At 36.8% G+C, this 16675-nt stretch overlaps 1 protein-coding gene across 13 annotated transcripts in view; it reads right to left on the minus strand.

The window, feature by feature from the left end:
* Positions 1-16675, minus strand: part of USP25 (ubiquitin specific peptidase 25) — a 149327-nt gene that overhangs the window by 44674 nt on the left and 87978 nt on the right. For all 13 annotated transcript variants that reach the window (XM_023760181.1, XM_023760186.1, XM_023760191.1 and 10 more), the window contains 3 exons: positions 11647-11717; positions 10703-10931; positions 8752-8952 (listed from right to left, as the gene is read on the minus strand). In XM_023760181.1, coding sequence (XP_023615949.1) covers positions 8752-8952; positions 10703-10931; positions 11647-11717 — 501 coding nt within the window. The remainder of the gene's footprint in view (positions 1-8751; positions 8953-10702; positions 10932-11646; positions 11718-16675) is intronic.

Here is a 16675-nt window from a genome sequence, read left to right on the forward strand (position 1 = left end):
CTGGATGTAAGAGCGGGGATGTTATCTCCCTTTTGTATTGCTATTTCTTCAACACCTACCACATAATAAAGCACACAATAAATTAATGGAACAAATGAATTAATAAGATTATGAATGAATATAAGGAAGAAAAAAGTATACTAAAACGTCCCACGTTATTGGAACTGAGTCCTTCCTCAACCAACTGGTAGGACACAACAGGGCTCCTGTCATCCTTTCCAATATTTGTTTAATTAAAAAAAAAATCTCTCCAAGTAAAATATCATTCAAAAAGAAGTACTATAATTTCAAATATGCACAGTCATCCATTTATCCAATAAAATTTAATAAGCATCTAATTACGTGCCAGGCACTAGACTAGTATTGAGTGCAAACAATATAGCCAGTCTCTGCTCCATGAAGTTGGCAGTCAACTATGGAGAAAGTCATTAACCAGAGAATCACACATGTGAATTGTGACACTATTACAATAATACATTCTAGCAATAAAATGGAGGGGTGACTTAAATGATGGGATTTGAAATAAAGTGACTCTTTTGCTGGATGGAAGAATGAACAGCCCAGGTAGTGAGCATGAGCTGGATCTGAAAGGTTAGTGTGGCTGAACTACAGCACAAGAGGAGATATGAAAGTGAAAGAATGTTTTCAATACAATGGCAGCATGGCAAGTTTTAAAAAATGTATTCCAGCTACACTGTAAAGAATGGATTAGAGAGGAGAGTAAAATTGGAAATCAGTGAAGGTATGAGAGCAGTATGAACAAGAGAAGACAGCTTTTGCTAAACAGAGATAGCAACGGGGTAGAGAAAACTGGGTAGATTCAAGTACAGTTTGGAAATAAACAGCATGGAGACTGAATGTGAAGATGACTCCAAGTTTTTGGCATGAGTAAGGAGGGTGACAGAGGTGAAATATAGTCTAGTGGGGAAAACTAGAGGGAGGAATGCCTATATTGTGTGATGAGCAGAGAAGCTAAAATAAGTTAAAGTTCTCATTTCTATACTTTGTGACTGGGCTGCAATGTTCTTTCAGTGCTCCTGTATAATGAATGAGGTAAAGAAAATCTTAGGCTACACCTCCAGCTTTAGCAGGGCTTCTGTTTCTGGTAGGTGTCATGGTTAAGTGACCTAAGCCAGCTTATTTAGGGCTTATCAAAGAACCTTCTCATTGATAAAGATTTTACCTGTGTTTGCCCCCTTTGTCTATTCTCACTGTAATAGATAAAACATCAATGGCCAGTAGTAGCATGTGAACTTAATGCTATGAGGGCCATGAAATCTATCTGGTCTGACACTGGTCTAAATCACCAAAATCTGGACAGTAAGTCCTTAGAAGCAAAAGTAATTTTATCTAATCAAAACGATCAATATATCTTAGGTTATCAAGGTCAAGGTTTCCTTCTACATAGGAATTTGAGTCCAAAGACCTTATGAGTAATGCTGAATGGTTTTGTCTAATTGTCACACAGAAAGAGCAATCCTCTAGAGTTTTCCCTGTGTATAATCTTCCAGGGAATATATTTGAATGGTGCTGTAGTCATAGTAAGTGAACCTATAAGGATTTGAGATCTGGGAATTTGAAAATAAAAACCCACACTTCATTCTCAATATATTTATTGAGCCTGTGCCATTTTCAGTACTCTGCTTGGTATTAACAATGAAAAAAAAAAAGACATAAAATTCACTCACTTTAAGGAATTCTCAATAAAATCAGATAAATATATACTGCATTACAATAGAAAGTACTAAATGCAATATCAGAGTTATGCACAAGATGTTATAAAAGTGTGGGCCTAATACACACACTTGAGATGATGTTGCATATTAAGAAACACCTCCAATTTGACCCAGTGATCCCAGTCTAGGAATATATCCCAAGAAAATAGAAACACCAATCAGAAAGGATATATGCACCCCTATGTTCATAGCAGCACCATTTACCATAGCTAAGATTTGGACACAGCCTAAGTGCCCATCAGCAGACGAGTGGATTAAAAAACTGTGGTACATCTACACAATGGAATACTACACTGAGGTAAAAAACAAGGAATTCTTACCACTTCCAACAGCATGGATGGAACTGGAGAGCATTATGCTAAGTGAAATAAGCCAGTCAATGAAGGAAAAATACCACATGATCTCACTCATTTATGGAATATAATGAACAACATAAACTGATGAACAAAAACAGATCCAGAGACAGAGAAGCATCAATCAGACTGTCAAACCTCAGAGGGAAGGTAGGGGAAGGTGGGGGTAAGCAGGAAAGATTAATTAAAGGACTTGTATGCATGCATATAAGCCTAACCAATGGACATGGACAACAGGGGAGGGCATGAGTGGGGGGATGAGGGGGCAATGGGGCAATAAGAACACATATGTAATACCTTAATCAATAAAGAAAAGAAAAAAAAAGAAACACCTTCTAGAAGAAATGCCAACTGGGCTGAGTCTTGAAGGATTTGTGGAGAGGATTATCTTGGATATGGGAAAAAGATTCGAGGAGAAGGAATAACATATGCAAAGGCATTGCAAAGACAGATAAAAGATTAATAAAATCCTGGCTATTAATGAGTCTCTACACTACATGTCTTTATTTTAAACAAATTAGAATACAAATACAACATAAATTTGATAGTGAAAATAGATTAGAATTAAGAAGAAAAAGATAAACAATACAGAGGTAATTTTATGGGGGTTCATAAACAATTTGAGAAAGGTCTTAAAGAATAGAATTTCAAGAATATTGATAGAGGACATTTTAAAAATGAAGGATTCTTGATGAACAATGATAGGAAAGTTCCCTAAAGCAAGAGTACTGGGTAATAATCTAGTTTAAATAAAACATAAGGTATTCATAGTGAAGCAGTCTTGGAAGAATTACAAAGGAGTCAGATTATAACGGTGGGTCCGCATAACAAAAATAAATTTCGGCTTCATTTTGTCAAACCAGAAGAGTACAAAACATGCTGAGAACAAAAAAACCAAAATGAAAACAATAAAAAGCTCTTTCTGCTACTCAGACATAAGCATTGTTAATATTTTTAGTATTATATAATTCCAGACTTCACATACCCACATTTTTCAAGCAAAAATAATAATACTGAATATTTTAAACTTAATATAATAAACATTTTCATGTTAATACATTTTTTTACTGGTTATACTGTATTCTTCTGTCCAGAGGGACCATGAAACTAGTACCCTACCATCTATCTAGGCAATTTCCATTTATTTGTATAAAAAAAAACAACAAAAAGAGAAAGAGTTAGTTTTGTGTGTGTATGTGTGTGTGTGTGTGTAAATACACACAATGATTTATCTTCACCCTATGTACTCCTACAGAAGTCTCTTCATTGCTGGCCTATATAAATGGTAGGCACTTTATATACTAACTGGTCCCTCCATTTAATGTTTAATGTAATTTTCAGGCTTTGACTTGGATTACACCTGGTGATTACTTGCATATCATTTATTATTCTTACTTCCTGGATGTCTACCTTGGTTCCCTACCTACAGCTACAAACTCCTAAACATACTCATTTCACCATACGTGACCAGTTCTCTCTGGAGGGATATAATACCCCTGTACCTAAAGTACCTCTCAAATCATTCATTTGTTCTATGGGTGCTTCACTGACATTTTGGACGGCCATGCTCTATGTTCATAATGAAGGGGCTTCATTCACCTGTTTGGTTGTTATAGACCAGCATTCTGAGAGTACTCTGAGCCTGCTCCTTTGGTCCACTTTCACGTTGAAGTAAAAGATTGGGAGGGCTTGGACGCATTCTACTTAAGCATATTTCCTGGTTATGTTCTTCAATATTTTAAGAGGAGAGTCAACTTGACAACTATTTGGTTTTCTGTTAAAGTGTAAGGATCTGCTCTTTAATCAACTACTAAAAAAAAGCAACATCTCATATCTTACAGAAATATCTAAAACCTTGACTTACTAATGAGTCATACTTATTACACTCACATCTAGAAGAACATTTAAACAGGACTGCTTCAAAGACATGTAGTCCATTCATTGCTAGAAATATAATTAAAACTGACAAGTCCCCAAAAGTGGTCTATAAAGAGCCATGCTATGCTGGCTATAATGAATCACGAAAAACTTAAAATTTCAGATTCCTGAGTGCCACCACAAATAGAATTTTGGGAATGAGGGATGGGGTAAAGGCTTAAAAACCAGTTAAACTTAAAATATATCCAGAAAAGAGATACATCTGCACCACACATTTTTAGCCTGCTTCTCTAATGTGTAGTAATTTTGGCTATACTTTTTTTTTTTCACACATGACTTTTAATTAAAGACTGACCAGTGTTATATTGATGTTAAAACTGCCTTATTTCTTGGCATTTTTTTAAGAGTTCTTGGCTGTACTTTTAAAATGTTGGCATTCTCATACACTGAGGATCACCCCTAGGAAACTCAGTTACTGAAATCTCCATACGGAATGAATTCAATTCAGAAAACATTCAAAGGGCACCTATCACATGTCACTTATTGTGCTAGATAAACAGGAACATCACCCAGTTCCTGTTGAAAGGAACCTGAGAATACTGAGAACACTTCCGTCTACCAGGTCTTACTCTCAGAAACCAGCTGGACTTTCCTGGAACATCAGCTTATTTTTAACTTTTAGAAAAGTTATTTTTAGGGAAGTCGTAGAGCCAATTCTACATGATGCCTCTAGGCAAATTATGAAACCTTGTGGAATGCATTTCATTCCAATACTAACCATTTCCACCTTACTTTTTTTGTTTTGGTTTCTTTTGTTTTCATTTGAATATACTATAGTATGTTCTAACAACTTCAAATAAATTTTTAGTAAAATAGGAGTATCAGGCATAGCTCTTCTCTTCTTCACATTAATTTCTTTGTTTTACAAATGCAGTCTAGAGCTATGCTGCTTAATCAGAGATATACCTCAACTTATCTGAAGATCTCCAAACATAAGAGTCCAGGTAAGTTCTCTTTTCTGGTAAGCAGAATAAGGAGGTAGCATAAGATAAATCAAATAATACTTTTCCATCATTTATTACTTTGTTAATTAAGACAATGAATGATATTAGAGAAGTGATGCCTATGGGTTTCATGTTAGAAGAACAAATACTGATTGAATTAATACTATATAAGTTAATCTTCTTATTGGAATATCACACAGAAGAAATTGAATTTTAATAGCTCTTATGTTACAGTTTTACTGAGAACACTTGCAGGGAGGGAATAAAATCACTCTGATGGATTTTATCAGCAACATTTCCTTGTATTACTTCATAATCCTAGTGCACAACTGAGAGCTATAAATACAGGTTTTCTTTGATACTTTGAAAGTATTATACCAAATTAAACAAATTACTTAGAAAACTGTGAAGAGAAATAAAAAGAATACTAATGAGAGCAGATAAGTGGTTCTAATAAACACTATAAGTTCCTTTATTCAACTGTGATATGTTAGCTATGTTAACTTCCCCTGCAACGGAGGACAAATTTCTTAGTATGATATTTAACATATATATGATATTTAACATATATATATATACATATATACATATATACATACATACATACATATACATATACATATATATATGGCTAATATGCTAAGTGTCTATCTGGGTAATGATGTCATATAGCAACGCCCAGCTCCCTCTCCCTAGCGACTACCCCTGGTCAGCAAACTGTGGCTCGCGAGCCACATGCGGCTCTTTGGCCCCTTGAGTGTGGCTCTTCCTAAGCCTTAGGAGTACCCTAATTAAGTTAATAACAATGTACCTAGCTATATAGTTTAAGTTTAAAAAATTTGGCTCTCAAAAGAAATTTCAATCGTTGTACTGTTGATATTTGGCTCTGTTGACTAATGAGTTTGCCGACTACTGGACTAGCCTCTTTGCAGTTTCTTCAGCCCAGGAACAGGACTTGCTTTATAGCCAGGCGGAAACATTTCACACTTTAACCAAATGTTTGTGAAGCGTCTTCCTGTGCCTCATCTCATTTGATCCTCACAGAGTCCTGGAGTAGGTAGATAGGAGACTCAGTGGAATCCTATTTTCTTTTCATTAGCCAGAAAACAGAGATTTAGAAAGCTTAGAAACTTGACCCAACTGAAAAGAAGAAATGGTGGGCCTTGAAAATGATTTCAGGTTTTCTCACTGCACAGAATATAGTCAAACACTGCTGCAGTTAAATATTTTACCCTTTGTTCTCCCTGTGTGATCTACAATAATAATCTGCTTCATGTTGATATTTACTGCTGTGTTGCTGACAATTACCTGAAAGAGAAGTTGGGGTGCTTCACTGGGCTGGAAAATGTTTAGCTAAATCAAAAAGCAGGTCTAATTAAGCAAGTTTATTCTACATATATAAAAGGCTAAGTTGACTTGTGCATGCATGATACATATAAAGCTCTCCCTGGCGCCAATCACATGCTGTGTTTTGATCTGTCATTGTCGATTGTGAATTTGCTTGACACTTCTATTATAGAGAAAGGGCGAATAGTGATATTAAAATATTTCTTCTAATTAATGTCAATGTGCACGAATCCGTGCACCAGGCCACTATTATAGTAATAGAAACCAATCTTTTCAGCAATAATCTTATGCCCCAAGTTTATAGAGTTAGCATATTCTATTTCTACTAACTCAAACAAAGTGCCTATTTCTAGCATTTCCATGGAGGACACAATGTTTCCTATTAAGGTATATTGCTTTCTAAAAATCCAGTTTGGAAGATAACTATGGATAACAGTTATATTTGAACTGACATTTCATCCTCTTTTATTTTTTATTCTACTTCCTCTCTGAAATAGTTGCATTTTCTTCGAGTTGTTTTTTTAAATACTGAGAGATATGAAAATGCATGCCTAATACCTTCTACTGAATTTTTTAAAATTACAAAACAGCATATAAAGTGCATGCATGGTAGAATGTTCTGATCAGGAAAAGAGGGTATGAGGCACACAGATCTGACCTTTTATATAGAGAACATAGAAGGTGACAAATGTAAATAGTGGGGCAAAGTTGACTAGCCCTGTCAGATAGGCGTTAATATTGTCCACTTATGTAGGAATATGTATTAGTTTGACTTAGTAGAAATATACTGTGCTAACTCTGTAAATTTAGAGTCTTGTGAGAAACAGACCAGATAAAGAGAAGACTCTAGAATTTAATATTTTTGGTGGCATAATATATAGATGAACCAAGAGTAGAACTGGAGCATAACCTTCATCTGAGTGTTTAAGTACCACTACCAGTTATGCCAATTATGCAGCTCCATTATTCCACTAGAAATGAGAACAGCCACATGCAAATGGAATTGTGTAAAAGTTAAGGGAAGAATAAAACAGTAGCTACATCTTGAGGGAAGTTCAGGGCAGTGGTTTGGTGAGGGTATGTACAGAAAACAAGGAAGGAAGTCACAAAGGGATGAAATTGGCTGAAATTGAAAAGAAATACAATGTAGTCACTACACTGCGATTTGCACTCAGAGGCCTCTTTGATACCTGCTGAGCTATTTCATTTCCTATAAAGTCACTGTAATGAAACCACAGCACCTCCCGTTATACACAGTGACCCCTGATATATGGAAAGAAAGTGCAGTCCTGCTGTTAATAATGGCAGAGCTCACCAAATGGCAATGGTGCTATTCCGATATACTGTACTACATCTATGTATCAAGACATTGGTATCTTTGCTGGTATAATACCATTATCTTGGTCTTTAAAAAATTCTAAATCAATGCCTCTTACTATCAAGATCAAGGACTCAACTATTCAGACTTGTAACTTGTTTTTATATAAATTGAATAGTTGAGTCCTTGTTAATCTCCCATTGAAAGAATAAGTCCTTCTAAAGTTCAAGTGATACTGCAAAAACCCACCTAGGGATGTGCCTGCAAAATATATTAAACAAACACCTAAGCTGCTTCCTAAACAACTAAAAACAAAACACAAAGACCTTGCAAAAAAAAAAAAAAAAAGGTCATTCAAAAAGATCCATTCAGAGTTATAAAAAAGGAGCCAAATGTGTGAAAAAAAAAATGTGTTTAACTTATCTCTTCTAATATCCCCAAGAGACCATTTCCTACAGTAGCAAATATTACCCTAAAACATACTCACAATTCGATGATGATGAAATTAATCTTTTAAAAATCAGAAGACATTCTATTTTCAATTTTGCTACAACATATTTTCTTTATTTTTGCATAGTGTTTAAATATTTTATTGATTTCATCAGCTAATAACTAGAATATTTTTTAATATTTATATTTTTATACATTTATCTCTGTTTTATAGTTCTACATACATTTCTACTTGGAATATATTAAACATTTAGTTTGGGCTACTTTTATTTTTAATTTTAAGAACAATGAAAAAATTTATATATTTGAGTATACTCAAAATATATATGGAACAGTGTTATTTTGCTCAAATATAAAATCACTTGAATTCATTTTATTGATAGCTTTATTGAACTCAGATTTTTGACTGTTCAGGCGTTTGGCACCCAACCTATGTTATTCAAGTGTCAGTTATACATGTACACAGTGATGTCTGGCAAAGGGGTAAACTAAATTTTGGCCTGTGGTTATCTCTGAGTGATGAAATTTCAGATCATTTTTACCAGTTTCTTCACACTTTAAGATAACTAAAATTTGTTTTTTATTTAATAAGTATCTTATTTTATAATAAAATATCAATAATAAATATATTGATAGTAAGACATGGTTTAATAAAATGGACTAACCTGTTGTTCCAGAAGACTCTGACTCCCTTAATTTCTGAGATGCTACAAGTTTTTCCTGCAGAGCTTTCTGGGCAAGTTGTGCATCCCATTCTTCTAGTTCTTTTTCAAATCGCTGGTTATCTTCCTCAACAAAATCTCTCAAATCCGGTGGTAATGTTTCTATTCCAACAAGGGCCTGCCCAGTTTCTTTATTAAACTCCTCTGCAAATTATATTTCAAAAACTAATATAAAATTAAGAATTAAAGGAAAAATACAAAGCTCCAAATAGAATGCATTTCAAATGAGATATAAAGTATAAATTATTACAGTTAGTAAATATTACCTAGAAATTAAAAGAAAACTCAAAAAATGCTCAGAAAATCAATGATTCAAATATTTGATAATCCATTAGTTAATATTCTCATCTTTCATTTTTAATTGGAAGAGTAAAAAATGCAACCAAATATAAAGCCAAAATTGCTACTCAAACACTGACTACTTGTAAGTACTACTTTTTCTGTTATAAGAAAATACCAGATGTCTGATGATTCATGAAGTAAAACTTACCACAAAATGAGAAGAAAGAACTCATAACCTTATTAAGCTCAAAATAGAACTAAAATTCTTTTTCATCAGAGGCAGTTAAGTAGTAGCAATATATTCATACTAGAGGCCTGGTGCATGAAATTCGTGCATTCAGGGTGTGTGTGTGTGTGGGGGGGGATTGGGGGGTCTCTCAGCCTGGCCTGTGCTCTCTCACAGTCCGGGAGCCCTCAGCGGATGTCTGATTGCTGGCAGTTGGACATCCTTAGCGCTGCCACGGAGGCGGGAGAGGCTCCCACCACCACCTCTACGCTCACCAGCAGTGAGCCCGGCTCAGGGCTTCTGGCTGAGCGGCACACCCCCTGTGAAAGCACACTGACCACCAGGGGGCAGCTCCTGCATTGAGCATTTGCCTCCTGGTGGTCAGTGCGCATCATAGTGACCAGCTGTTCTGCTGTTTGGTCGATTTGCATATTAGCCTTTTATTATATAGTATGCAATTTGAAAACTAATTAACATAGAAAGATTTTTAAAAGATTGTGTAAATATTACTTAAGTTATTCAATTTCTACTCCACAAACACCAATTAAATTTTTTTCAATCACAAGTGGATTTCCTAGCTAGTTTTGCTGAATAATTAAAGGAAGGTTGATTTTATCAGTTTCGACAAACCTTTATTAAGTGTTTTCTATATGCAAACCCTATGTTAGAATATAAAAAACAAAAAGACATAGTATGACATAGTCCCTGGCTTTGGGGAGATCAGAGTGAAGTGGGAAAGACAAGTCAACATACAACTGCAACACACAGTAAGTGCCTGACAGAGGGATCTCTGAGAATACCAGGAAGTTTTCTTTCTGGCAGACAAGGAAGACTTGCAAAGCAAATGACACTTAAAATGAACTTTGACAGACGAGCAGGAATTAGGCAAGAAATAAGAACATTGCAGGCAAAATATAAAAAAACCCATAAGAACATATAGATACAAATGTGTGAATAAAATGATTTGGTGAGAGCAGAATACAGCAAGAAGTTCAATATCATTTTGAAATGGATAGACAATGGTCATAAATGAGGCTGGAGAGACAATCAAGAGGTCAGAAATATGTCAGGGTGAGGAACTTGAATATGAGTCAATGTGTGTTATAGTCATTAGAGAATTTTAAGCAAGGAGAAACATGTCATATTTACATTCTACAATGGTTAATAAATAGTTAACTTTGAATACAAAATATATTCTAATTCTCACCCCTGGTCATATTACATTTTGATTTGGGTTTACTCACAATAACCCAATAGCTTTTTCTAATCATATCCATCATTCCCTGCGTGAATTTTACATAACTCATCAAACCAGAGACCAGAGTCACATAAAAGGATAACTTATTTAAAAATATACAGTACTCTATATATATTTCGTATTCTTACCTTGTATTAAGCATTGTGCCTTATCATTTATGTACATTAAACAGTATGCACTGGCATTTCTATAACCACCAAAAGAGTCCCTCACTAGCTCTTCCCATGATGATCTTGTCACAGCAATATCATTGTATTTCATCCATCTGTTTTCATGATGATCAAAAATGTATGCCCAGTAGTGCCCGGCATTAGCTTGGCCTTCATGAACTAAAACAGCATGTAAGCGATAAGGAACCTAAATATGAAAACAGAAGAGTTAAACAGCAATCAAGAGTCTCTTTACTGTACCACATTCCATGAAACACACAAACTATGTGACTAGAGGATACATAGAAGCATATTTCCTAATGAAAGAAAATTGGCTGAGATTAAAAGTTTGAAAAATATTAAACTACAAAATAATAAAAGAAGGGGAAGATAAGCTAAATATGTGGAAAGCAGACAGATGTATAAATTGAATGATTTTTAAAACTTTGAAAATGTATTTTATGCAAGTATTTGTTGATCTATTTCACTTCTTTCTTTTGAATTAAGAGCTTATATTTTTATATAAAGCACATGATTTGTCTAAATCTTCAAAATTATAAACTGATGGTTCAGTTTACCAAAATGGCTTATTCTATTAAACATTAGAATATATTTACCAGAACTTAAAATGTAATTGAGTCCTATACTTTCTCCCATAATCTTAATATCTTTAAACAACCTTATGACTCTCTCATAATTTTATTTTTAAATATTAAAGGGAATTCTGATATATTTTATTATTAAAAATAATAAAAAGAGTAAGCAATAAATACAGAATGAAAATATAACTGAATGGGGTAAATATTAATATGGCTTCTTTAAGTTCAGCAATTTTATAACAAAACATGTAAGAAGAATTTGGTTAAGATAAATAAAACATATAATAATTTTTATAATGCTTACTAGCTCAAAATTTAACTTACTTGGATCATAGATTTGTCCGAGTACATTAGTTCAATAGTTCGATGGATTCTGGATATGCTTTCCTGCAAATCTAAGAGCAGAAGATGTCATTTAATGATTAACTTCAAGGATGTTTCTACTGAGACCTATAAGACAGAGATTAAAGATTTTCCTGCCAATATGTTAGAAGAATAAAAAAATTTTCCTAAAAGAGTTCTTAAAAACATTATTATTTGGAGTCTATATAAAAATATAATTCTCTTGCCTTAACCGGTTTGGCTCAGTGGATGGAGCGTCGGCCTGCGGACTCAAGGGTCCCAGGTTGGATTCCGGTCAAGGGCATGTACCTTGGTTGCAGGCACATCCCCAGGAGGGGGCGTGCAGGAGGCAGCTGATCGATGTTTCTCTCTTATCGATGTTTCTAACTCTCTATCCCTCTCCCTTCCTCTCTGTAAAAAAAAACCAATAAAATATATTTAAATATATATATATATATATATATATATATATATATATATATATATAATTCTCTTTAACTTAATAAAAGATACAGCATAAATTCATAATTAAAAACCAAAACAAATATGGTTCTTTTGGAAAATGTGCGGAACCAATAAAACTATGTATCTATATAAAAGTTTTCAATGAAATTTAAAGCTAAACCCCCTTACATATTTATATAAATCAGAAAAACTTTTAGCATGAAATAAAATACCTTCACTACATATCTTATATAAACACATAATTGAATAAAAATTCACTAAAATTACCAATGGAAATAAAGTCAGGAGACTCCAATTACTCATTATTTCTATTTCCAGTAGAAATCTATCCTACACAAAGTCATTCCGAGACAGGGATGTTCACAGATATATTGTCCATATAAGTTAAAAACTGAAGACATATCTGTCAATAGGAAAATGGTTCGTTATAGTATAATGGCATAAACACACTATACTATAAATTTGTTGAAAGGAATCAGGAACAAACCATGAAAGACTACAAAAAAAATATGTCACTTTAGAGTAGGGAAAGATCTTCCTCAGCCTGATAGAAAATCAAGTAACCATAAAGGGAAAGATAAGACTCCCTTCCCAAACTTAAGAAAATCTATACTAATAAAAGCCTAGGTGGCCCTCTCTCCCTCACATTATCACAAGATGGCCACCCCTATTTTGTCACAAGATGGCCGCTACAAGATGGCTGCCCCCACGTCATCACAAGATGGCCACCCCCGTCATCACAAGATGGCCGCCCTCACGTGGTCACAAAATGGCCACAAGATGGCCGCACCCACGTCATCACAAGATGACCACCACAAGATGGCCCTCAGCAGAGGGCAGTTGTGGGAAATCAGGCCAGCAGGGGGGAGGGCAGTTGTGGGAAATCAGGCCAGCAAGGGGGAGGGTAGTTGGGGGTGACCGGGCCGGCAGGGGAGGGCAGTTGAGGGCGACAAGGCCAGCAGGGGAGGGCAGTTGAGGGCGACAAGGCCGGCAGGGGAGGGCAGTTGGGGGCAACCAGGCCGGCAGGGGCGAGCAGTTGGAGGTGACCAGGCTGGCAGGGAGGGTAGTTGGGGGCGATCGGCCACCAGGGAAGGGTAGTTGAGGATGATCGGGCCGCCAAGGGAGCAGTTAGGCGGCAATCAGGCCAACAGGGGAGAGGTTAGGGTGCGATCAGGCTGGCAGGCAGGCAAGTGGTTAGGAGCCAGCGGTCTTGGATTGTGAGAGGGATGTCTGACTGCCTGTTTAGGGATCAGGCCTAAATGGGCAGTTGGACATCCCCCAAGGAGTCCCAGATTGGAGAGGGTGCAGGTTGGGCTGAGGGACACCCCTCCAGTGCACGAATTTCGTGCACCAGGCCTCTAATCTACATTATAAAAACAAAGCAAATCCAACATAAAGGAAGTCAAATAACAAAGACAAACAAGGAAAAGGATATCTGCAGCATACACTTTGGAAAACAGGTTGATACCCATAATGCTAGTTTCTATTAAGCAATAAGAGATGGACAAGTGTTTCAATATAAAAATGGGCAGATATCACAAACAAGAAATTTAGAAAAATAAAATTTTAGTCATAATTAAGGAAATGTAAGAAACCGAAAAACCATTTTCAACTATCAGACTACCGCAGACTAAAAAGTGGAGGGATTAAGCAAAAAGAGAGAGAGAGAGAGAGAGAGAGAGAGAGAGAGAGAGAGAGAGAAAGAGAGAGAGAGAGAGAGAGAGAGAGAGAGAGAGAGAACGAACCCCTGGACACAGACAACACTGTGTTGATTGTGGGCTAGGAGGGAGGTTGGGAGAAGATGAAAGAGGGCATGGAGGGGATAAATGGTGATGGGGAAAAATAAAAAATAAATAAAAGATAAATACATAAAAAATAAAAGAAACACAATCTGTCAGGTCCAGTAGAAAATTATCCCAAACTTAACACAGTGTTCAGGAAAAGCTATGTGCTTAATTAATGTGTACTAATAAATTTAAATGTAAAAAATGCCTTCACATATGAAAAATGCTAAGAGAAATCTTTACAGTTACTGATGCTAATTGTCACCATCATATCCTATTAACTATTAAATTAGGACTGCTCTTTATTTACATATTGTCTATAAAGTGTCAAGTTGGGCACATAAAATCTAACAATCGATATTGTTTAATACAGTTTCAACCTTTTGACATAAAACTAGTTACTTTTCAATTTAACTCTTTAATTTTAAAAATTGGGGGACAGTAATAGAGTAATATGTAAGAAAATTTACAATAAAATCTACCATAAAATTATGTCACTTTAGTAATTAAAAAAAAAAAGGGCATTTTAACAATAGTAGAGTTCCTTCCAAGAAAGGAGAGATGGCAACTTAATACCAACTCCCGCTCTCCTTCATAGGGCACTGTCTTTATTTTGCTACATTCCAGTTAAAACTCATTGCAGGCTGGCACTGAGTTCATATCATATGTGGAGATCTCATTAGAGAAGATTGAAAATTTAAATTCACATTTCTAATTCTTAAGTCTAAAGAAAATTTTTATCACTTGAACTTCATTGTGTCAACATCAGGGATAGCACACAATTTATAAGTACAAATATGATGCTATATGGGGTTTCTCCAATGGAGACGCTGAGAATACCAGCTTGATATTAATTTAGGGCACTAAACTAGAAAATGAGACCATCTGCCATGTCATTAATCAGCTAAGTAATCCAGGAAAAATTCTTCCATCTCTGAATCTGATATTTATATATATAAAGAGCCAAGGTCTGTAACGTCCAAAACGACCGAAGGCTCTACTAAACACCGGAAGTCAATCCTGCAGTCAGTGCTGTGGGCGCCTCAGCGACACAGCACTGACTGCAGAGGGGGCTGCGATCAGGCCCGGACAAAGGCTCAGAGAGAAAAGCAGGGTCTGATCACAGCCCCCGTGGCAGTCAGTGCAGGGTCGGCGTGGCGGAAGTCAGTCCTGCAGTCAGTGAACATAGGGTCAATTAATATTAAGTGAACATAGGTCAATTAATATCTCTTTGAGAGGAGTTGAGAATATAAAGTACACTGTAGAGCAATTACTTGTATTATTTCACATAAAACTCTTTTCAACTAAGATATTTTCCTTATCTAAAATATATATTGTTGAAAGAATTACAGATGTCTCTTTGTTTTAGTTTTTTTTTTTCTCATTGATCTTCTCCACCCTGCACCCGCCACTTTCAGGCCTTTGCCAGACTACTATCTGTGTCCATGGGCTATTCCTATCTAATACATAAAAATTTAGGAAGATTTAGAGAAAAAATAAAATAAAATATATACCAGATAAATACGGAACAGAAGAGTTGAAGTTGCTGCATGAATACTGGATACAGGCTTGAAGCCAAAACACAACTCATGAGATAAAGTTAGTCATTGTAACATAACAAAAGGTTCCTTTCACTAAAGAGATAAGATGGTTCCCAATACTTATACACATAATAGAACAGAGTAGGGGTTCAGAATGAGCCTCACCAAGATGTGTCTCAGTGGTATGAAGACTTTTGAGCTAAGGACAATTTTAGCTTCAAGCTCAAGTGAAAATTCTGCCCCTCCCTTTAACTACCTAAAAAAAACTGAATTAGAGGCCTTGTCCATAGTAAGACATTATCCTATACTAGAGACCCGGTGCACAAAAATTTGTGCACTCGGGGGGGGGGGGTCCCTCAGCCTGGGCTGTGCCTTCTTGAAGTCTGGGACCCCTTGGGGATGACCACCAGTTGGTTTAGGCCCGCTCCCTGGGGAATTGGGCCTAAGCTGGCAATCAGACATCACTCTGGCAGCTCGGGAGCCCTCGGGGTATGTCCACTTGCCACCGGGGAGAAGGCCTAAGCTGCAGTTGGACATCCTTAGTGCTGCTGAGGAGGCAGGAGAGGCTCCCACCACCACCGCTGCACTGGCAGCCATCAGCCTGGCTTGTGACTGAGCAGAGCTCCCCCTGTGGGAGTGCACTGACCACCAGGGGGCAGCTCCTGCATTGAGCATCTGCACCCTGGTGGTCAGTGTGTGTCATAGTGACCAGTGATTCCCAGTTGCTCTGCTGAAAGGGTCAGTTTGCGTACTACCCTTTTATTATATAGGATAGAGGCCTGGTGCACGGGTGGGGGCCAGCTGGTTTGCCCTGAAGGGTGTCCTGGATCAGGGTGGGGGTCCCGCTGGGGTGCCTGGCCAGCCTGGGTGAGGGGCTGATGGGTGCTTGCAGGCTGGTCACACCCCCTTCAGGGTGGGGGTCCCCACTGGGGTGCCTGGCCAGTCTGGGTAAGGGGCTGAAGGCTGTTTTCAGGCTGGCCAAGCCCCCCGGTAACGGAAGCTCCCAGCCTCTCCTTTTTTTTTCTTTTTTTTTTTAATTCTGGAATTTATTTACCTTCTATAATTGAAACTTTGTTGCCTTCAGTGGAGCTCAGAGCCGGCACCTGCTCGCTCCAGCTCTATGGCCACAGCCGGCTGAAAGCAGGAATCTGGGGTTTATTTATCTTCTATAATTGAACTTGGTGCCTTCAGTGGAGGCTCAGAGCGGGCCTGGAAGCTTGG

The sequence above is a fragment of the Myotis lucifugus genome, unplaced genomic scaffold, assembly GCF_000147115.1.
Source record: "Myotis lucifugus unplaced genomic scaffold, Myoluc2.0 scaffold_175, whole genome shotgun sequence".
NCBI lineage: Eukaryota > Metazoa > Chordata > Mammalia > Chiroptera > Vespertilionidae > Myotis > Myotis lucifugus.